Genomic DNA, 24,376 nt, shown 5'->3' with positions numbered 1-24,376 from the left:
GAGAAGAGAAACAGCAGGAAAACGCTCTTGTTGTTTAGTTTATGTGCTAATTATGTTGTGAGTGTTTCTTGGTTGCTGATTTTGCCTGTTTGTTTGTTTGTGTGTGCAGTGTGTGTGTGGTGTGTGTGCACGGTGTGTTTGAGGTGTGTATGCGGTGTGTGTGCAGTGTGTGTGCGGTGTGTGTGTCCCGGTGGCCCTGATGATGCTGTTGCCATCACAGTCTCTCCCGGCAGATTTCTCCTTCTCAATGTTCCAACATGCCCACAGAGCTGCACGTATGGAAACATGCGGCATCACCTGGCACACACACACACACACACACACACACACACACACACACACACACACAGATACAGATACAGATACAGTGACTTTCACCGTGGGTGACCTGGTTTCTATGGTGACGGTCGTGTTTGCCTTGTCAAGGTGAGAAAACTATTAAGGGCCCGGACCAAGACAAGCAGGTGTTAGGAAGAAAAAATGAAAAGAAGAGAAATACGAGGAAACAGGAAAAGAAGAAGAAGAAGAAGAAGAAGAAGAAGAACAAGGTGAGAGCTGAAAGAGACAGAGGGGAAATAAAAGAACGATGAGTGGAGGGAGGGTTGGAAAAAGGAGGAAAGTGTACATCTTTTTGACTAATTAGAAAGGGCAGTAACTGAAACAGAAAAAGGGCAGTAAAAGAAAGAGAAAAGGGGCAGTAAAAGAAACAAATAGAAACAGAAAAAGGGCAGTAAAAGAAACAGAAATAGGGCAGTAACAGAAAAAGAAACAGGGCAGTAAAAGAAACAGAAAAGGGGCAGTAAAAGAAACAGGGCAGTAAAAGAAACAGAAACAGGAACAGGGCAGTAACAGAAGCAGGGCAGTAAAAGAAACAGAAAAGGGGCAGTAAAAGAAACTGAAACAGGGCAGTAACAGAAACAAACAGAAACAGAAAAAGGGCAGTAAAAGAAACAGAAACAGAAAAAAGGGCAGTAAAAGAAACAGAAATAGGGCAGTAACAGAAAAAGAAACAGGGCAGTAAAAGAAACGGAAAAGGGGCAGTAAAAGAAACAGAAACAGGGCAGTAACAGAAACAAACAGAAACAGAAAAGGGGCAGTAAAAAAAAACAGAAACAGAAAAAAGGGCAGTAAAAGAAACAGAAATAGGGCAGTAACAGAAAAAGAAACAGGGCGGTAAAAGAAACAGAAAAAGGGCAGTAACAGAAAAAGAAACAGGGCAGTAAAAGAAACAGAAACAGGAACAGGGCAGTAACAGAAGCAGGGCAGTAAAAGAAACAGAAACAGAGCAGTAAAACAAACAAACAGAAACAGAAAAAGGGCAGTAAAAGAAACTGAAATAGGGCAGTAACAGAAAAAGAAACAGGGCAGTAAAAGAAACAGAAAAAGGGCGGTAAAAGAAACAGAAACAGGAACAGGGCAGTAACAGAAACAGAAATAGGGCAGTAACACAGACAGGGTTAGAGGTGTTATTCCCACTGAGGCCACTCAGAATCAGAGAGGGTTGAAAGAAAATAAAAATGACCTGCAAAACCGTGTGAAGATAAAAAGTCAGATCATCCTCTGCAGCGTGAATCAGTGATTCTGTCTCCAAACTTTCCAAAAACAAGCTGCTCGACTTTTAACCAGAAAACAACAAGAGATCACACGTCACACCAGTTTTATCTTCCCTCCACTGGCTCCCAGTCAAATTCAGCATCCATTTTAAAATACTGGTGCTCGCCTTTAGAGCCTTGCTCAAACAACCCAATACATTGCTGACCTCCTCCTGCCTAATATGACCAATCAGGCTCTTAGATCTGCTGAACAGAACTTACAGGCTTTTACCCAAACCTCTTATAAGACCAAGGGTGACCCAGCTTTTCAAGCCGTGGCACCCAAACTCAGGAACGCCCAACAACAGCAGGTTTACCAAGTGAAACAGCTTTAACTGTGAACAACAGGTATGTTAGACAGGAACAGAACTGTAACAGTAGATATGAACATGCAGCTAACTAGCTACCAGAGCAAGGTATAAAACGGCAACTGGATGTAGCTTGATAACCATCCAGAGTAAAGGTCTGTGTCCATGTGTAGTGTGATTATAGATCAGCTCGAGCTTCTATATTAATACTGTGAAAGTATCAAAGCCTCAGTCCACAGAGAAATGCACACAGCCTGTATTCAGAAACTGAGCCTTAAAACCAGCCGTCAGGACTTCTGGAACTTTGTGATGTCACAACAAAGCAGTCACCAAGCCCCGCCCACCTGGACCCACCATCCAAACCTTTGCAGGATTTGGTTTCTCTGAGTCTTTTTACCTGAAATCTGCTTTATTTTTATCAGATCACTCAGAAAACAGTGAGCCAATCAGAAGAGAGGCTCAGAGCCTCCTCTCTTCTGATTGGCTCACCGACCTGTTGTTCCTAGAGCTCCAGAGAGAAGCCTGAGAGAGGAGATGTAAAACTACACTGAGATGGTTTTTGGTTCTCAAAACCACAAATATATCTTCTTATATAATGATATAAAATACGGAGCTTGAAGCAGCTGAACACTGTTTTGCTTTTTTCTAAACGGAGAGCAGACAGGACGGATTGTTTCTGGGGTGATGCCAAAGTTGTTGTTTTTTTTTCCTGGGATAGTAATTAACCGAATTAATCACCACCAACTTAATCTTTTCAGTTGTTCTCTATCAGTGCAGAACAATGAGGTATCGGTTGGACGAAAACCTCAGGGCAAATCTGGGTTCATACAAACCGTATATGTTCATCCTGTAACAAATATCACGTGTCACTGCTCACATATGGGAATATACATACACATGCACACATTCCTCCATTAAGCTAGATTTGTTCATGTATGTACCGTGTGTGTGTGTGTGTGTGTGTGTGTGTGTGTGTGTGTGTGTGTGTGTGTGTCTCCGCTGAGCTGTCAGTGCAACTGGAGGTTTTCAAACAGGATTTCTGCTGCTTGCTGGAGGTTTTATGCCGACGCTCGGGCTTTCGCTTCGCCGCTCACTCACAGACAGACAGCAGAGCATGACAGACCACTTCCTCTACCGCAGAGAAGGAGAGAGGGGAGGAGAGGAGGAGGGAGAGAGAGAGAGAGAGAGAGAGAGAGAGGTGGATAAGAAGGAAGATTTTGACCTGAGATGCTGAGAATGAAGAAAGGAGAGGACGGAGACTGAGAGAAAAAGTCTGAGCTCTAGTTAGTTTGGAAAATGGGGGGAAATTATATTTGCTTGGAAAAGGCTTCACCCACTTTTCAGTAAAGTTGAAAGGTGGAGTTTGAGACGTGATTATTTTCAACACTTAATATGAAACTTAATTGCATGTCAGGATTCAGGCAATCATTTTAAACTCTCCCTGGCAGCTCGGTAATGACTAAAATAAATTATTTGTGACTGCTCTTTGGTCTGCCGTATGATTTCACCTAAGCCAGTGTTTTCTGCAACTCAATTAGGATTACTGTCAGTGGCAGGAAGCTCTCAGACAGTTCAGACGGTGGGAAACAGTTTGCCAATAACAATTTAGCGTGGTACAAACCAACTCCTGCTTTTCTGCTGTAAAACATCTGGCTTGGTTTCAGCTGGTGGAGATATTCCACCTTCTCATTTAGTTAGAAACTGACAACACGACGATGATCAGATCTGTGAGTGAAATGTGTCAAAAACAAACAGAGTAAAAATTAATATCTCTGGTGTCGCACACGGAAACTGTTTTCATGGATGTTTGCAGACGACAGGTTGAAACCATGTAACGGTACAGGAAGTCCGGGTCGGTTATCAAAATAAAGGTAGATGATGTAGAGAACTGAGAACAAAATTAATGTATCAGTAATTTTCTACATGCTGCATTTTAATGGATCTTTAATTTATCATTATATGATTCATTTATTTATCTGCTGTAACATCAATAATACTGATGTGCATTTCTTGTGTTCAAGAAACAACAATTCATTAGAGTTACAAGACAGATAGATACTTTATTTATTCCCGAGGGGAAATTCATGTTTACAACTTTACAATTACACCTTTATGTTTAGGAGTTAAATTCAGAAAAATAAAACGTTTTTCATGTCTCACTGTGGTGAATACAGACAGAACCGTCACATACAGTGACCGGCCCGTCACTCGTTTATGGGCCTGAGGTCAGGTTCAGATTAATGTCAGGGAAAAACTGTGGTTTGATTAACTTTAGTGAACACGTCTCGTGTTTTTCTTCAGAGTCTCAGATGAATGTGGAGCCTTTTATATAAAGATCAGTTCGTTCTGAAACATTAAATAAAGATCTGAGCAGCAGAAGAAAAGCAGGAGACAAAGGCTTCGTGATGAGCTCACACCAGCCTCTATATTTATTCCCGCTCTAGGTGTCGTCTGAATTATAATCATTACGCTCCGTCTGCGGTGATGAAAATACTTCCTCTCATTCAGTCGGCGCGGTCACGTCCGTCATTACGGAGAGAACGGTCGTTGTTTTTGGTCCTTGTGAGCGACCGGCTCCGTTCCTCTGGAGGGAAACTGCCATTAGGGTGATAAATGTATTAAGTCATTAGCAGGAAATGTAAGAGGTAATTACCAAAGTGTCATTCCTGTAACCTGTATCAGGAGCATTATTATTATTATCAGCAGCAGCAGCAGCAGCTCAGCTATCAGGGACAGGGACACCAGCGCAGGTCCACGCACACTCCGGAGACAGGTGCTCATCATGTCGTGGGTTTGAGTCTGTAGCATGGCGTCACACACAGACATGAGTGATGGTGAACTACAGAGAAGTGCTTTCAGAAGCACAGAGAGATGATTACTCAGCTCCAACACTCACCTTGGTAAGACGTAAAGAAATCCTTTAACATGTGTGTGTGTACTCAAGGTTTGCTTACTAGCTTTTTCAGGGCTTTTAGCCACGTGTCACGGACTTCATCAGTGAATAGATCCGGATCAGATCTCATCACATGCCCACACTGTGGAGTGTTGGTCACACGGTCAACAATATTCTACCACACAGGTCATGTGATGACACTTGAGCCAGTTCTTAGCTTGGATGAAAACCATGAGATGAGTGGTTGAGAGCTCAGGTCTTTAAGGTCGTATTATTTTGTCACATGTTTTGGCTTCAAGAGATTGTGTTTATTTGTAATATCCTCCATCAGATCATTTTAAAATGATATATTTGATGTTTTGTTCAGTGTCACAGCTGTATCTTTACATGCTAACGGGTCTGTGGGTGCGTGCGTGCGTGCGTGCGTGCGTGCGTGCGTGCGGCATCAGTGAACAAAGTTCAGGTGATGACGATAATGTTGACTTTTGCAGTTTCTGTGTGGGAGGGTGGGGGGCGAGCGACTGTGAGGTTTAATTAGCCGTGGTAAAGTAGTGGAATAGCTGCGAAGTGAAATGAGCTGGAACGTTCTGCAGATGAGATGTCAACGGCGGCGATAACGTCCGTGGTCACATCCGTGTAAATCTGTCTCCATGTACCTGTGTGCACCGCCTCTTACTTTACTCTTTGTTTTGTTCGATCACTCTCTCCTCATCTCTTCTCTGACTTCCTGTCTCTGGATGCGACTCTCTCTGTCGGCACGGCAACACCCTCCCTCCCTCCCTCTCTTATTTCCCTCCTTCTTTCTCATTCACTCGTCGTTTGAGGAGCAAGTCCTCGATCAGAAATCTGGATTGATTTCACAGAAATACAGTATCTTAGATTCATTATTTGTAAAATTGTCAATCTAGAAATAATAAAATAAAGTAGAAACATGATTCATCTGCAGTGACACACGCAGGTCCTGTCCTCACTGGGCAAATAAAACCACCTGTGTTCAGCTTTCCTGACAAATGCCACCTCTTCATCCCAGTGTGAATATTGACCGTGGTTTCAGAAAACATCTTCATCAATTTAAAAGGAACACAACAGGAAGTGTTTCCAGGGGACAGTTTAAACGATGGTGTGTACGCTCTCAATGGTGCCTCAGTAGAAGAAGTTGTTTTGCTGCTTTTGAGCCTCATTATTTTCTTCTTCACTTGCACGGTCACCTCTTGACTTCACCTCACAATCTAAATGGAAACTCTTAGTCAACTCTGAGTGTTTGTGCATCAACTGAAGTCAAAATGACAAACAGCTGCTAAAGGAAACATTTAACAACCAACTGTCCAATTACTTTTGAACCCATGTGTTTGATGGGATATATGTCGAAATGAACCGACGCAAATGAAGTTTTATCTGAAGATGAATGTGTTGAAGCCTGAAGAACAAAGAGTGTGTCACTGCCCAAACTCGCATGTTGTTAATCCTGCTCCGTGTCTCAGCAGTAACGAGACTTTAATGGTTAGAGATGCTCAATGGTTCATCAGTCACACAAACAGTTGTTAATCTGCAGCCGCTGCAAAACTCAATCAACAAAACTGACTGTGTGTGTCTGTGTGTGTTTGTGTGTGTTAATGATTACTGAAAACAATCAAGTCACACACACACACACACACACACACACACACACACACACACACACACACTCTCTCTCTCTCACATAAATAGAGTGCGTGACAGGCAGGTGTTGAGATTTGAGAGGAGGGAACAGAGAAGAACAATCTGCAGATTTCTCTTGAAACTAATTAATCCACCTGACTCACACACACACACACACACACACACACATATTTCCATTAGCAGCACGGCGTGCACGCTGAGTCTAAAATTAGCACGCAGTCTGTTGAACAACAAACAGGCTACAGGGAGGAAGACGTGCTGCCAAAGGGCTTCGATGACAAATGGCTGAGAGACGAGTCGAGGCCGAGCAGCTTCAAGAAAAACCACCGAACATCTTCACTGTGAAACTCAGTCACACTCGTTTTACACGTTCACACCATAAACTTCTACAGGGATGTTACCGTCACAACTACAGTCGGTTTCAAAGCATAACAACAAAGGAAACATGGGTTTGTTTATGTTTGCTCACAGAGGACGACAGTAAGAAAAGTTCATTTACTTCAGTTCTGTACTTTTTTCAGAAACTTGTGACTTTTGACTCTATTGCATTTCTATGAAGTGCTCTTACTTTGAAACAGAGCTTTTAGTCAGCGAAATGGATTTTATTTTATTTTGAAAATGTGATAGACATACACTGTTTTGATCACAGGAGAAAAACCAATCACAGCCCACTCCTCCACTGTCAGCCATGTTTGACCCTGTCAGTGTCCTGAAGATGGAGATTCTGATCTGAAGTCTGTGTTTGAAGGTTTACAGATAAAGATTTATTTAGTTTGAAATGTTTGCTGAGTTTACCACGACCAGACTTCATCACTGACTAAAAACTATAAGAAATGTAAAAACAACAATGGCTCCTTTTGTTGATTCAATTTGTTTTGATGTCCATGTCTACAGTCTGTGTGTCATATTCTACAGGTTCAACAGTCAGTCAGTCAGTAGGTTGTTTTAGACTCAACAGTTTATGTAAATGTTGAACAAAACAACAATGTGTTGACATAAAAGAATGTACTTTTGAATACTTCAGTATTTTAAAACCAAGTTCTCCAGTACTTTAACTCCAGTAAAAATCTGACTGAACCACTGTCACTTGTATTGTATTGTAATATTTGACCTGGAGGGTCTAAACTCTGACTTTCTCCACCTCTGTTTGTTTAGATCAACATCTGCATTTCCATATAAACAAATGTCTTTCTTACTATTTTTCATTTAATTTTCCATAACGTCCAGTTTACGTCTTCAACACCGGCCTCATCTAAGTTTTTACATTTGCAGTTTAAACATTGTCTGAGACGCAGGAAGTGACTCGTTTAATGTTTGTGGAAGAAGAAACTAAAGCTGTTGTAGAATCAAAAGTGTCATTAATGAGGAAGTAATGAGTAAAAACATCAGTGGACATTTTGAATTCAGGACTTCTGAATTGTGATTATTTGTTGTAACAACAGTTGTTGTTGTCGTAATGACATTTCCACTGAGCCGCCCACTCAAGGCACTCTGGCTAAAAGCCTCTGCAGGCATTACATACCTCTCACTAATGGCCTATGAAGTCACGTTCATCAACATACTGTAAATGCATCAAGTGTTGAAGCATCAAGTGTTGAAATACAATTAAAGAAAAGTCAATAAATTGTTATTAGCTTCCTGTCGTTCCACTTTGTCCGGGCTAGAAATGGTTTCAGGATGTGAGAGCTCACAGAGGGCGACAGGAAGCTCCAGCTCTTTGTCCAGTTTCAATTTCTGTTGAGTGTCAAACCTCTGTGTCTTTTATAGCGACCGAAATGTATTGAAAAGTTTGAAGTACCAAAAGATGTTTGTAATCTTGTTTAATTTGATCTGATGGTTAAATCATCTTTGCTGATTTCAGATCAGTTTTCATTGAGGCAAAGACATGAGCATTTAAAATGTTTGGCTTCATTTGTTAAATGCAAAAAAGGGTTTTTAAAAACATGTTTATATTTCTCAAAGTAAGGTGTTATAAAGGATTCTGTTTTGGTATCGACATATGTGTATTTATATATATATATATATATATATACATATCAGGTATTGTATCAGAGCTGCACAAGTAATCAAAATATAATCGAAATCTCAATATTGACCCAGTTCAATATCCAAATCACAGCAGCTGCAGTTTTGACACATCGTTGAGCATTGTTAGCATTAGCATTGTTAGCACCAACAGTGTTGTGGAGCTGCAGAGACGCCCCGACCTACAGATCATATTCTCCAGAAGTAAAGGAACTAAAATCACATCATCGTCATTTTTAAATTTCTTTTAGTGAAGTTGCAGAAACAATCATTCACACTGAAATTTTACTCATAACACAATATTATTTATTTATTTATTTTTTTTTGCATTTTGTGCAGCCTTAATCAGCACTAACAAACTTCAGTTCGTTGGTTTTACTCCGACAATAATTTGTGCTCCAGTGTTGTGGCAGAAATTCAATTTAATCTGAGGAAAAGGAACCAAAGAGTTTATCAGTAATATCAGTTCTATAGCTGTGATATTTAATGTTATGCTTTAATGTTGTAATGATGTAACACTGGGCTAAAGCGAAGTAAGAGAAACTAATTACGAGAACCCTGGTGCTCTGACATTAACTGACACACTTTAATCCAGTTATGAAGCCTGTTGACCTTCCACTTTCAAAGGCAGATAGCAGCACACGGTTTTATTCATGTTGTCACCAAGAATCCCGCCCACTGAGCCCGACATCGACCAATGAGATTCCCTGCGTCTCCAGAGCTGCTTAGAAACAAAAACTCCATCCCAGCGAATCAATGATGCTCTGAAAACTGGCTCAAACTCCAGCTGTGAGTGAGCGGCTGTACCAAACATTTAAAGGCCACGGTTAATTGGAAACAAACATTTTTCTCAATCCCAGAACATCTGGTGACAACGTGAACCCGTCCAGTATATCAGTATATCATATCCAGTACTCCAGCATGAGCCACCACAGTGAGGGTTTTTAACGTCTTCCCCAGGTGTATTTGTTCAGGGATTGAATAATTTGTTTAAATGAGTTGCAAATACACGATGTGTGGGAGTTTCAGCGTCCCTCATCCATATTTATAAGAGCTGCAACACTCAGGGTTGATCCTTTTAAGGTGCTAAACTGACAACGCCAGCGAGCAGCACACATCACCCACAGAAACATCAAATGAGTTTCATCTGCTTCACTCTATACTTATCCATTTCAGACAGAAAAATGCCACCTGTAATTCTGCAGGAGACATTTCTGAAACAGATAATTCTTGTCTCAAAGGAGGGAAAGAAAAGAGACAGAAAAATGATTCATAATATAACGACGGAGGAAATTATCTCTTGAGAACAGTGGCAGAATTTCTGACATGCTAACAGGCTCACAACGACAATGCTAACATGCTAATGTTTAGCAGGTATAATGTTTACCGTGTTCACCATCTTATTCTAGCACGTTAGCATGCTATCATCTGCACTAAACACAAAGTTTAGTGTTGCAGTTGCCTTGACAACCAGTTGCCCTGTCGCTTAACAAGAGTTTCGGCCAGCGTCGTTTTTACAAGACAAGAGGTTATAATACGTCCTCTGAGCAGCTACTTCTTCAGCTACAGTGCAATGCTATCAGAAAGCAGCTAGTAAGTTAGCATGCTAACTTCAGTAGAACAGATGTGATAGAGACAAGCATTAACATTGGTGTTTCTCTCCACCTCTGGACACAGATGTTAGTGAGTAAAGGAAAAAAGTTTGATGCAGAACTCACAACGTTTCTTCTAGACTGGTGAGTAAACAGCTGCTAATGCTAACGTTAGCTATGTAGCAATAGCAAAAGCTTCTCCTGACACCAGGAAAAATATGTATTTGACGTTAGCATATTTTTTGTTTCGGTTTCCAAGAACGAGGCCTGATCACCAAATGAATTTCATATGAACTATTATACTGTCACACCCCAAACTATACAAACAGTACGTATACTTTGGTGCAAACGTCGACCGCGAATCATACGACACAAACCTCCATTAACACCGTGAAAGCCATCTTTCCCGAATCAAATACAGCGGCAGTAATCTCTCTCTGATCCTCCTCTCTGGCCTGATAATTGGTGTCACTCTCCTGATTTAGCCTGCTAAATGTTATCTGATGAAAAAGGCATCAGAACGTAACAAGATATGGACGCTGGCAGTGCTTATTAGATTACCAGGACAGAGGGTTCGTTGATTAACTACGATAATGACAGAGGAAGCTGAGTTGAAGTATTAATCTGTAATTCTACAAAGAACGTGGGGCGGGCGACGCTCGACACACAGCTGGAGAAATCTTATCAGTGTGTGTGTTTAAGACAAAATGGTTCATGCATCGGTTTATTTATCATATTTGAATTTTTTATACTCCTCATTTCTCAAGATATTGTTCCTTCAATTAAGTCATCATCATTTATATATGAAGCATGCCAGGACCACACTCTGTGCTCGTTTAATAGTCATGATGAAACATATCCCACCTGTTAATATTAAATAATCTCTTTATCTTGCCTGAGTAAGTCTGTTAAACGTTGTGTGTGCGTCGGATGTGGAGCCTGGCACCACTTATTAGATTACCAGGACACACAGCACATTGATTAGCTGTGATAATAAAGGATAATGTTCAGTTTAAGTATTAATCCATAGCAGCAGACACAACAAGGCTGGAGCTCTGCCACACACAGCCAGGGGATTTCACTGAGGGATTTTCTTCTCTGCTTTTTGTTTTGTTTTGCTTTTTTTATTTACTAAAATTGTTGACAAAAGTTTTTAAGGAAGTTTAAATGTTTATGTGCTTGTGTGTTTTTTATTTTGGCTTAAAAAGAGCAAAACATCACTAAGAATATACAGTTTATACAAGATGCTTATTATATAATATTATATTATAATCTTTTAGATATTATATTAATATTGATATTGTCATTTTGCAGTTTTTCTTTCTTTGTTCTGTCATTTTGTTGCTGTAATACTAAAGATTTCCCCATAACTCAAACTCTCCAACTATATTTCAATCCATGATGCATCACTGTCAACATGAAGTATGCCTTCTTTAAACTGTCTGGGTAGATATAAGCAGAATAAAATAAAACCCTAGAAGAATGTTTAAGAGCTCATGCTTTTATATTTATTTTCATATTATTAAAAGTGACTGGAGTAAATAAGCAGATGTTACACGGTGATGTGTTTTAATTGTAAACAGCTGTCAGGATAAGTCACCTGAATGTTTCAAACAGCATCTGATTATTAAATTAGCAGCACTGAGGGAGCATTGATTAGCAAGGATAAAAACAGAGAAGATAGTGAGTGTTAATCCACAGAGAGAGAGATAATCCATAATTCATAAGAACCCAAACACGAGTATAGATCTGTGGAACTAGTGTGTGATTAACGGAAATATCTAATTAGTAATCATGCAAGTAACTCCGCCCCTCCTTCTACACACGTGTACAACAGGAAGTGGCTGGATTAATGCTGATGTTTTTGCTTTTTTCATTTTCCCCTATAGGAAAAACCCATGGGTTCCTTCAATTAATTAACATTGCAATTTATTGTACAAGCCTCTTGCATGAATAAGTGGGGTTGACTGTGTGTGTGTGTGTGTGTGTGTGTGTGTGTGTGTTTATCTATCACAAGTGCAGTCCAAATCCCTAAGTCAGGGGCCTCCCTCCACTTCACTAGCATTATCCACCATTATTAACCTGTAGTAGTCTCTCTCTCTCTCTCTCTCTCACACACACACACGCACACAAACACGCACGCACACACACGCACGCACACGCGCGCACGCACGCACACGCGCACACACACACACACACACACACACACACTCCACCTTGAACTGCAGTGAACCAATCACAGTCTCATAAACACAGATTCAGGGTTTCATAAGTCACAAACCTCAGGAACCAATCCTGTCAACCTGTGGGGACAGGGGGCGGGGCTAAATACACCTGAAACTTTGTCAGTACAGAGAGAGAGAGTTAGCATGAGTGACCAGCTTCAGATCCAGTTTTTATGAGTGAAAACATGTTAAAATCAATATGACTCATGTTTTAATCATTTTCCAAATTAAAAGTAGGAATCTGAGAAATAACAGTAATATATTTTTAATGTAACATCAGTGGATCAGCATTCTTACCTTGAGCAGTATTAGTCATTTACTATCTCTCAGCAGTGGAGGCTAATTTGTTAGCATGGAGCATCAGGGTGAGTGGACAGAGTGTGAGTGTGCTCGGCACACATGGACGACTTTGTTGCCAATGTTCTCCCCCACAAAAGCAAATGAAAGTGCGACACAACAACACAAACACAGTCGTTTGTTTGTTTGTTTATCGCGCTGTCAGCCAATGAGAAGCTCCTGGAGCTGAACCAGTGAGAACCAGTGAGAACCAGCGTGGCAGATACATCACATGTTCTCTCTGTCTGAAGTCCTTCCTGTCTGCACACGGAGGCTGAGATGATATTTGTCACCAGACCCCGACGCCAAGCAAGAGCCTCTTCACCTCCTCCGTCCTCCTCATCCCTCCATCCACCTGTGAACACCTTTACAGCCACACTGATCCGTCCTTTCTTTCTTTCTATCTTTCTCTGCTTCTCTTTTTCCTCTGTCTATCTTTAAATAGAGTACTGTGCTGTTTGGCTTCCTGTCTCCACAAAATACCTGAGCACAATGAACTGTCTCTCTCTCTCTCTCTCTCTCTGGCTCTCTCACTCACACTCACACGCACACGCACACGCACACTCTTTCACGACCCGTGTGTCTTGCCTCGGCGCATTAATGGAGATTCTGTCAGAGCCTCTGGAAGGAATTACTGCCACTTGCTGAGCCTTTACACTCGCTGTCTATCACAAATACACACAAAGAACTACAGTACAAAGTCATACACACACACACACACACACACACACACACACACATCTTTTATACTGTCTTCCTTTCATTCTTTTGCTCGCTCATGTATTTTCTCTTTCTTAAATTACTGACTCTTTACATTTAATTAAATACATATAAACATACATACAGTTAAAACTTGCCATGATCGTTTTTTTTAAATATTATTTTCAACAAAAAGGTTTTATTTTCAACAAGAAAAGGAAGATTTGTAAGAAGGAACAGATTTCAGATTCTCTCTCTCTCTCTTTATGACCTCCTTTATCTCCGTCGCCTCAAACCGTCTCTCTCACCCAGCTGCAGCTCTTTCACTTCATTCACTCTTTAACTCAGTCTCAGATCTTTGATTCCTCTCAGGCATTGGAAATGTAAGGACACACACACACACACACACACACACACACACACACACACACACACACACACACACGTCAGGTCTTACCTCAGTGAGGTGTGGGTTGGGGTTGAATCCGCACTGGTTGCAGACGGTGGCCTTACACTGGGTGCAGGTGTTGTAGTTGGGTACAGCCGGTGGGTTGGACAGCTCTGTGGTGGTGCACACCGGGCACAGCTTGCTGCTCGGCATGGGCGCGATCTGGGGCAGCGAGTAGGGCGAGGTGGGCGTCACGCCGCGGTCTGGAGACACCGATGCAGACCGGCCCGTCCTGGAGCCGCCCGATCCGCTGAAATCCACCTGGAGGTTTCGGCGGGACGCGTGCTGACCGGGACTCTGACCCATGCCGCCTCCCATGCCGGACCCGGCGGGACCGTGACCCATGCTGTGACCGGACCCCGCGCCCTGCCCCATGCCAGACCCCTGGCTGGACTGCATGTGTCGGGGGGATGTGGGGCTTTCGTGAGTTGCCAGGCGGTACGGCTCAGCAGCTCTGGACCCTATTCCTCCACCAGTACCCATACCTGCTCCTATCCCTCCTCTCATTCCTCCTGCGCCCATCCCTCCTCCTCCCATCCCTCCTATCCCTCCTCCTCCATGGCCTCCTTGTTGCATGCCAGGCTTGGGGCTTCCCATCGGACCCCTGAAAAAGAGAGACAAAGAAAAAAAAGAAAAGAAATTAACATCAAATGAAACTTTCCAGTTGTTGTTGCAACCGAAATTCATTTCATTTCATTTATTACTTACGACACGGAAAACAGCATTAAAACTATTCACAGCAAATTATTCACAGTAACCAGGAGACTGGTTTAAAGTGAGATGTTGTTAATTGCTTACCAGCTGTAACTCGGCACAGAGAGTCTGAGAGAGAGCCAGAGGTAAAATGAATACTGTGTTTATCTGTTCTGAAATAATCTGCAAGGCATGTTAGAGCAGAGCCTGTCTGCTTAACTAGTTTACTAGTTTACCTACAGTGGTAACCAGTACAGCCTGGACTCCAAGGTCAGGGGTTATTTCATGAAACATTATCTTATTGGGTTACAGATTACTTTTAAAGCTCCTCCAGAGTAAAGGTGTGTGTCCATGTGTAGTGTGATTATAGATCAGCTCGAGCTTCTATATTAATACTGTGAAAGTATCAAAGCCTCAGTCCACAGAGAAATGCACACAGCCTGTATTCAGAAACTGAGCCTTAAAGGGGACCTATTATGCAAAATGCACTTTTCCATGGTTTTCTATCAGTAGTATGTGTCCCTGGCGTGTCTACGGACCCCCCAAACATGAGAAAAGTCCATCCTCTCCGTCTTTTGCTTTCTCCACCTTTCAAGAAATGTGTGCTCAAACGAGCGAAATGGAGATTCGCCCCTGGTGACGTCAAGAAGGGCGATGCCCCTCCCCCCGGATGGGTGACGCTCCCCGAGCTAGGTGTGTGTTCCGCCCTCTGAGTCCGTGTTGCAGACGGTATCGTTACTTCCCTCGCGAACACCGGCTTTCGGTAGAACAATGTCGAAGGTACAGCGAAACACAGTAGTTGCTTTGTTGTTGGCTGCACAAACCAACACAGAAGTCTTTTTTTAATCCCTACGCCCGAGGATCTGAAGACCCAGTGGATTAATTTTATTTTTGATGGAAATGTTCCCGCTCCAACTCCGAAAGTGTTGTACGTGTGTGCTAACCATTTCACCTCGGACTGCTTTCTCAACGAGGGCCAGGACAACGCAGGATTTCCTACAAGTCTCAAGATAAAGCTTGGATCAGTACCGACTGTCTGTGACCCAACTTTGAACTTCGGAGCTGTAAGTTTTACCATTTTATGTTGCTTTACTGTTTGTTCACGAGAGCCTGTTGCGTGTGTTGTTAGCATGGCAGCTAACGTGGCTAACGTTTAGCGTCGTCAACGCGCAGCCGGGTATAGCTGGGTACAGATTGTATGTAATTCTTCTGCTTGGTATCGCCGTGTGACATTGATAAGAGCCACCCTGTTAAATGTACTATATTTTAAAGGCGTTTTAGCTGTCTGTAAAGTCAAGCCGGTAAAATTCGGACTAAAAATAGGCTTTGTACTGATTAGCGTAGGTGTCCGGGCTTGTTTATTAGTGCTGTGAAAGTTATTATTGAGAGTCATGCCCTATAACGGCCGTTTTAACGTTTATATCATGTTCACAGATACAGTGCCTGTAGGGAATATCTAGATAAGCGCAGAGTTAAGGGGATATGTCCAAGGGGATAGTCTATAATACACATTTTTTGCATCTTGCACATATAATGAGCTATTTGCAGCATTTACAAGCTATTGACAACCCAGTTTACACATAATTGAGAGCATCTGTTATCATTCTTGCACTGTTTGCAGCTGTTGCCATAACTACACATTTGAGGAGATGTTGGTGTAATCTCTGTTTCCTCTGTTCAGGCCATCTATACAGCTTCCTGCAACAGGGGATGTTGCATGCCAGACTGACCCACTGCAGGCACACAGTTATCCTTGAAGACTCTTCAGCCTCACATCAGAAGTACAGGTCTGTAGCCATCTGAAGTGCATCTACTTTTGATAAACCTAACAGTCATTTATCAGTCTTGGAATAATGTGCAGGTAAATGAAGCTGTGGTTACTTAGAACTTGTGAGAGTGTGTAGGCTAAGGTTTCTGTCATCATCTGTCACCTGGCTGCCATGTACTACAATGAAAATGCTGACCGACCACAAGCCCAAACAAAAGAAGGTGAACCACTGTTCAAGGTCCAATTTCCAAAAGCCATGAAGGGAGAATGCAGAGCTACACCAGTTAAGACTGAGGCGACATTCTATAAGTGTTATATTATTTTATTTTTCAACCAAAAAATGTTTTGTACACATTGTATTAAATATTGCACATATAATGTTATGACAGTTCCATCAATAACAAAATACAGTAAAGAAAATGTCAGGAGGTTAGAAACAGACTCAGTCATTGTTTTGTAAAAAAAAAAAAAAAGTGAAAAATGTAAAAAAAATCTTTTGTGTTTTATCAAACAGGGAATGTGGTGGACCTCATATTTGAAAAAGTCTTTGTGACCTGGGACCATACACAGAAGCTGCTTTGGCCATCCCCATCCCAGAGGACCTCACTGCACAGTTCGAGCGGCCTGAGAAGGAGGAGGTCATATCAAGCTCTGTGTCCCGGTTCTATCATGGGCCAGTCTAAAACCCACATACCGGCCTGTGGCGTCAGGAAACACGGCATGGATGCGTAGGACCACGCAGGCTGGAATGACGACCCAGATTCTGCAACCAAGGAAGCACCAGCTCACAAAGCTCCTATAGGCTAGATACCTGTACTGACTAAAACAACTGGACAGGGCATTTAGTCTTGCAAACATATATCTATGTTGTGTCTCACAATTTTTTTATATGGATCCAGTGAATCCTACAGTTTTTTCATCATCACTGATTATAACTGCCTCATTTGATGTAAATAAATGCTTGATTGTTACTAAAGAAATGACTCCTCTGAATTCATATATTATATGCACACTATCTGCTGATAGAAGAACTTTACAAATCAAAGAGCAGCTAAACTAATTTATTTGAGGGTGTGTTACTCTATTTGTGGTGTGTTATTACCATTGTAAAATTATGTGCACTGAAGTAAAACAAGACTGTCTAACATCTTTTATTTAGATTGAAACTATGTTTTAACAAAGAAGCAAAACATACTGGTGTATTCCTCTCAACCGTAAAGGACCATAGTCAGTGCGGTACATGTTGCAGGCAGAACACAATGAGGCAGAGCGGCTCCAACCCAGGACGGTCTACTATACATGGTAAATCTTCCACGATCTCCCATAGCCATCTGGTAACCTACAGTGAATTGCAAATGGTAAATTGTATGGTTGATTATAAATGTAATGTAATCAAAACAAATTAGTGATTAGTTTGTCCAGTGAGAATGCTACCTGTGGTATCTCCTAGCAGCAGATGTTCTCAGCTTCTGTGGGCATGGTTGCACAGTTTCCACAGGAGCACCTGTCCAAAATATAGAGAAAAATGGAAACATTCACCAAAATATAAAGCTTGTGAAATTCAAACACTGACAGACAGTGGAGCTAAGGTGGGTAAGAAGTAAGCTTGGCTACATATCAAGTGCATATAACAGAGGTAATTTATAACATGTCACTTATTGCATATAATGTGGAGCTTGACAACAGTGTAGTGTAGAAAACTGCACAGTTCAGTCTTTGACTAAAGATTACTGTTGCTGTCAGACATGTTTATGCTGATTTACAGCGTTCATTGTAATACACAAAATAAATTTACTTCATAAAGGAAGATGTCATGATGAGCATCTCTGCTCAAAACATGGAGAAAAATTATTTACTTTGTCAGCATCTATTAAAATATCTGACTAGTACTGACATTGAACACCTGTAGCAGTCTACATACAACAAACATTTTCAGACTGTAAAAGTATATCTAAGGAGGCATGACAGATAACTACATTACCCTATTCACAATAGTGCTTATTTACCAAAAGAGCTCCCAGTAATGACGAGACAGTAACAGTTAGCATTAGCTACCTAGCTACATGTTAGTAACTGTGTGCCAGCACTCATCAACAAACTCAAAATGTAATGTCAAAATACACAAAATTGGTTACCAACCATTCAGAAACGTCCTGCTGCAGTTGTAGAGTTTGAACTTCTTCAGCAGCCTCTCCCTCTGGCTCAGATTCTGGATAAAAGTTGTGTGGTTGAACCAAATCGCTACCGACGCCAGGTTGCCGGTCACGGTCACCGTAAACATTAGAGCACGGTGCCAGAAGCCCGAACGGCATCCCCTTCCGGAGAGGGGCGTGGTCAGGCACAGCTCATTGCATTTAAAGCTACAGACACAGAAACAGCCTGTTCTGAACAGGGCTCAAAAAGAGGGGTTTACAGGCATGCTGAAATATAGGATCGGAGTGGATTTTTTAGCAAAAAGCTTCAAATACATGCTTTGGGGACCTCTGAGACTTATTCAAACTTGTTGAAAAGGAGCATAATATGTCCCCTTTAAAACCAGCCGTCAGGACTTCCTGGAACTTTGTGATGTCACAACAAAGCAGTCACCAAGCCCCGCCCACCTGGACCCACCATCCAAACCTTGCAGGATTTGTGTTTGTACAATCACATTAGAGCAAAAACCACCAGCAACAACAGACAGTGTGAGTCTATAATCTGACCGGTAACAGAACTGTAATGAATCTGAGCTGAAAACTGAATTAACGACAGATTGTCTCCGTGTTCACTGAAATCCATAAAACTGATTCATTACTGGATGTAATTTTAAAATACTTAATTTTCTCTCTGCTGCTGGGGCGGAGGAAATGTAATGAGCAGTGTTGGTTGATGCCAAGCCGGTGCTAAAGAGAAAAACTATCTTGTTTTATTTGATGCATTATTAAATGAACGAACGTCACGGGAGAGTTCAGACTGGTGATCGACACAGATTCAATCAGAGACGCAGAACAAGAAGGAACAACATGAAACACCAGCAGAATTATCACTGATTCATTCATTCATTCCCCCAACATCCACCGGCATCAACAAACTAAAAAAAACACACACACACACACACACACACACACACACACACCTCAGGAAGAAAACAACACACACACCTGAGGGGAAGCAAATCGGTACAAATCTGTGCCTGAGGACACGTGAATAATTTAAAGAAGTTGGGAGTTCACACTGAAAGATTCTTCTGAACTAGTTTTCCCTTTTCTTTCTCCCTGTTGACAAAAGTGTGTGTGTCACCTGCTGTGTGTCTGGACTGTGTTTGTCTGTAAACAACAACTTCCAATGGAGCTAAAGATGACATCATACGCTGATTAGCATATTCATCACGTCATATTAGCGTTGAGCCTAGTGTCAGCTGGTTTCATCTGTCCTTCTCTCCGTCCTCACAGATACACGATTTTAACACCAGTTGAATTTCTCATTGACATGTTTTTTTCTGTTTCTGTTGTCATGACAACGGGAGTATGAATACAAATATACAAGTATGAAACAGTGACTGAAACGTGGCCCATTAAGACGAGACGTTAACCAGCAGTCACTTCCGAGCTGCTGCTGAAATCCTGGTTTTATAACCACGACAACAGTCATCAAACTCAGGAGTCAGAGTCAAAGACTGAGCTGATGTAAAACAACTGTGCACGCTACCTGAAACCACACGAGGCAGCGTTACGCCGGCTTCGTTCGGCTCAGTGGAAACAAGCAAAAGCAGCATAATGAAGCGTCTTACAGCAGTGGGGTCTCTGTGTACAGGCGGCAGCAGAGGCAGCAGCTTCCTGGTCTGACAGGTCAGTAAATCTAGAAACAAAGGTGCTGTTAACGCCAATTCATTTTGAAAGAGTGACGGGGAACCACTGATGATATAACATCACTCAGTCACAGACATGCTGGTTTATAGAGAAACCTCAGTGTAACGTCACACCTTGACCTCACCTGTGTTGAAAATCTCAGACTGTAATCAGAGGACAGAGAAACTCTCGTCTCTGAGAAAAGAAGCTGATTTGACTATGGAACTGAAAACACCTCCGATAACGTGTGGAGATATTTTTAAATCATGCACAGAGATGTTCGCTGCACTTTGAGACTCGGGGGGAGGGGTCAAACATCTCATTTAATAATAATAATAATAATAATAATAATAATAAATGATAAAACCATTAAATCAAAGAGCATTTGTAGGTCACCAGGTGATATAAATGAGGTGGACAAAATAATAGAAACACCTGGACGCCACGGGGAGTGTCCTCATACAGCAGCAGTTTGGTGTTGGCATATCGGTAATTGATCTCCTTGGTTACCGATAATCTGTATCAGCCCCATAAGAAACATATCAGTCGATCTCTAATATCAATTAATGAAGTCCTACAGTGGTGACACTTATGCATCCAGAAATGGGACAGGATGTCAAGGCAAGGAAGAGTGTGGTGTTGTGTGTTGTGTTGTGTTGTGGTGTGTTGTGTGTTGTGTGGAGTTGTGTGGAGTTGTGTGTTGTGTGGAGTTGTGTGGAGTTGTGTGTTGTGTGGAGTTGTGTGGAGTTGTGTGGTGTGTTGTGTTGTGTTGTGTTGTGTTGTGTGTTGTGGTGTGTTGTGTGGAGTTGTGTGGAGTTGTGTGGTGTGTTGTGTTGTGTTGTGTTGTGTGTTGTGGTGTGTTGTGTGGAGTTGTGTGGAGTTGTGTGGAGTTGTGTGTTGTGTTGTGTTGTGTTGTGTGTTGTGGTGTGTTGTGTGGAGTTGTGTGGAGTTGTGTGGAGTTGTGTGTTGTGTTGTGTTGTGTTGTGTGTTGTGGTGTGTTGTGTGGAGTTGTGTGGTGTTGTGTGGAGTTGTGTGGAGTTGTGTGGTGTGTTGTGTTGTGTTGTGTGTGTTGTGTGTGTTGTGTTGTGTGTTGTGGTGTGTTGTGTTGTGTGGAGTTGTGTGGAGTTGTGTGGTGTGTTGTGTTGTGTTGTGTTGTGTGTTGTGGTGTGTTGTGTTGTGTGGAGTTGTGTGGAGTTGTGTGGAGTTGTGTGGTGTGTTGTGGTGTGTTGTGTTGTGTGTTGTGGTGTGTTGTGTTGTGTGGTGTTGTGTGTTGTGGTGTGTTGTGTTGTGTGGAGTTGTGTGGTGTTGTGTGGAGTTGTGTGGTGTGTTGTGTTGTGTTGTGTGTTGTGTTGTGTTGTGTTGTGTGTTGTGTTGTGTGTTGTGTGTTGTGTTGTGTTGTGTGTTGTGTTGTGTTGTGTTGTGTTGTGTGTTGTGGTGTGTTGTGTTGTGTGTTGTGTGTTGTGTTGTGTTGTGTTGTGTGTTGTGTTGTGTGGAGTTGTGTGTTGTGTTGTGTTGTGTGTTGTGGTGTGTTGTGTTGTGTGTTGTGTGTTGTGTGTTGTGGTGTGTTGTGTTGTGTGTTGTGTTGTGTGGAGTTGTGTGTTGTGTTGTGTTGTGTGTTGTGGTGTGTTGTGTTGTGTTGTGTTGTGTGTTGTGTTGTGTGTTGTGTTGTGTTGTGTTGTGTGTTGTGTTGTGGTGTGTTGTGTGTTGTGTTGTGGTGTGTTGTGTGTTGTGTTGTGTTGTGTGTTGTGTTGTGTGTTGTGTTGTGTGTTGTGTTGTGTTGTGTTGTGTTGTGTTGTGTGTTGTGTTGTGTGTTGTGTTGTGTTGTGTTGTGTGTTGTGTTGTGTGTTGTGTTGTGTTGTGTGTTGTGTTGTGTTGTGTTGTGTTGTGTGTTGTGTTGTGTTGTGTTGTGTGTTGTGTATTAACAGCTTTAATGGTTAGTGCTCACAGAAATGGGAAATGTTGATTTACTGAGTCCAGTGTCACAATAGAGACTGAAAAATGTTCCAGTCTGCTTCTTTCACTGAGAGGGATTTTTGTGTGTGGACAGTCCGGCCGTGACAAAATCTCTCTCTTTCTCTCCGTCACTGACTTTTATTTTCTTTCTATTTATTTATCTTTCTTCTTTCCAGTCTTTCTGTCTTTAAACTTTTCTTTCCCTCCATCACATCAGCCTCTTTTTTTTCACTCTCTCCTCTTCGCCTCTCTGCCTCACTCTCTATTATCTTTTCAGCCGGCGTGACCGCGGCCTCGCTCCCCTGATGTTTGTTTGTTTTTTTTTTCTTTCTTGAATCTCTTCTTCTTCGACATTTTTATTTCCGCTCTCGGAGGAAGAGAGAACCTCATTCGACCCCGTTTGTCTTCCTTACACCGACTCGTCCTTGTGAGGACTGAATTAGCAGCGACAACAAAATGGATCTTTGCAACATCATTAATCACACAGACACCATTCAGGAGCTTTTGTAGGTCAAACTCAGAGACTGTTTTCAAAATGTTTCTGAGTGTTAGATAAAGTTTCTTCACTCTTAGGGAGTGTTGGTTCATTTAGGTAGAAAGCAGCTGTTTGGACTGACGTCTGTGAAACAAGTACAACACAGATTTTACTGACTGGACTCCAAAGTTTGTCTCTGCTGTCTCACAAGTAAAAGACTACAACACATCCTTCCATCCTTCAGTCACTTATGTTTTCAGATCAACACAGCAGTGTGTGTGTGTGTGTGTGTGTGTGTGTGTGTGTGTGTGTGTGTGTGTGTGTGTGTGTGTTAGAAGGGGGTGACTCAACAAAAACCTCAAAGCTTCACTGAGAAGCTGAGAACGTCAGACACTGAAGGAGACAGGATAAGAGACTTAAAGATGAAAGAGAAACTGATGATGAGGAAGCAGGGAGGAGCAGAAAACATGGCCGACAGAGAATTTGACCGGTTCTATATACTGATGTTGACATTATCTGCATATCCATATATAGATCTATTGCTCCATAAATAGATCCTTTCTTTACTCTGTATACGACAATTTAAGGACACATAGAGTGTTTACAAACCTAATCTGATCAGATCAGCCTCTATATGGTCACGTCTTCAGTGGCTCGTATGGAAGAGTATTTGGAAAATAATATTTAAAATGTGAATATTTTAAAGTCTAAACCAGAATCATCTCCTCCTGGTTGTTGTGTCAGGAAACATGGTCACAGGCCAGAAGTGTTTCTGCAGAACATTATGATGTCACAGTGAACTTGACTAGTAATTAGAGATATAATAATAATTAGAGAATGAATTTGTGAGTTATGGCCGAAACCGTGTTTTGTGAAATCACAGCAACCTTGAACTTTGACCTTTGACCACCAACTTTTAATCACTTCACCCTTGAGTCCAAGTGAACGTTTGCTATTTTGGCACAGAAATCTGCAGTTTAACTTACACGAAAGAAAATTTCAGTTTTCAAAAGCTCATATTTGTGAAATCCTTGACTGGAAAAAACAAACATTTTCAATCTCCTTATCAAAGTCAAGGTCAGCACGACAAGAAGAAGACAGAAGAATATGAAATGAAAAGAGAAAAACAAGTAGAAAAGAGAAAAGGAATGTGAGATGAGAAGAAGAAGAAACAATGAGAGAGCTGGAGATTCTCATTTTCCACTTTCAGGACGACACCGTCACTAATTGTTGTGAAAGTGTGATGCTGACACACGTGACAACCCCAATAATACGACCAGTCCTTCTCTGTGCGTGTGTTTACACACTTCACCGCTGCGTTTCACTGGGGACATTTATCACTGTCACACCCAGCCTCGAATGACCCGACACACACTCTGCTTCAGTCAGAGTGATTCCACCCACTCCCTTCACAAGCCTCCATTTACTGTCTGATGGTGGAGGAGAGGGATGAAGCTTGTTTTCCAGCCACATGGAAGTGACGCTGACAGAGGCCGACGACCACAGAGGAGAGGAGACGGAGGTGATGATGTCACAGTTCGACGACGTTAACCTCAATGGTGCTTTATCACAAATTGGAGTTTAGTCTGATGTCTCGACTCAGGCCGTCAGGCTCAGGCCGTCAGGCTCAGACCGTCAGGCTCAGCTCTAAATCCTCAAATCACTCTATATATCGGTGGCTCCCAACCTGTCCACTGGTACTGCAAGTGGGTCGACAAATAATTTCCAAAACACTACAATTTTGGTGAAAAGATGAAAATAAGTTAAAAAATACATTTAAAATTAATGTTTTTAAATGTTTTAAACCAAAATGATCTTTAAAAAATATATGTGACCTGGCGTTATTTGACCACATTACGGGGGCGGATGTGGGCCGCCAACATTTT

General features: G+C 41.9%; 1 protein-coding gene and 2 long non-coding RNA genes across 3 annotated transcripts in view; 1 reads left to right on the top strand and 2 right to left on the bottom strand.

The window, feature by feature from the left end:
• The window catches only part of bsna (bassoon presynaptic cytomatrix protein a), a 164,889-nt gene that overhangs the window by 103,422 nt on the left and 37,091 nt on the right, over window positions 1–24,376 (bottom strand). Inside the window, exon 3 of the mRNA XM_056385849.1 lies at window positions 13,787–14,381. Coding sequence (XP_056241824.1) covers window positions 13,787–14,381 — 595 coding nt within the window. The remainder of the gene's footprint in view (window positions 1–13,786; window positions 14,382–24,376) is intronic.
• Window positions 14,858–17,218, top strand: LOC130175393 (uncharacterized). Its single transcript, XR_008828731.1, has 3 exons — window positions 14,858–15,534; window positions 16,152–16,257; window positions 16,753–17,218. It is a non-coding gene; the product is annotated as an uncharacterized LOC130175393 (long non-coding RNA).
• On the bottom strand, window positions 17,360–18,768 carry LOC130175394 (uncharacterized). Its single transcript, XR_008828732.1, has 3 exons — window positions 18,378–18,768; window positions 17,673–17,742; window positions 17,360–17,577 (listed from the first exon to the last, which is right to left on the bottom strand). It is a non-coding gene; the product is annotated as an uncharacterized LOC130175394 (long non-coding RNA).

Source organism: Seriola aureovittata, chromosome 9 (genome assembly GCF_021018895.1).
Source record: "Seriola aureovittata isolate HTS-2021-v1 ecotype China chromosome 9, ASM2101889v1, whole genome shotgun sequence".
In the NCBI taxonomy this organism is placed as follows: domain Eukaryota; kingdom Metazoa; phylum Chordata; class Actinopteri; order Carangiformes; family Carangidae; genus Seriola; species Seriola aureovittata.
Note: the sequence above shows the minus strand (reverse complement) of the source record. Positions and strands in the feature narration are given on the sequence as shown.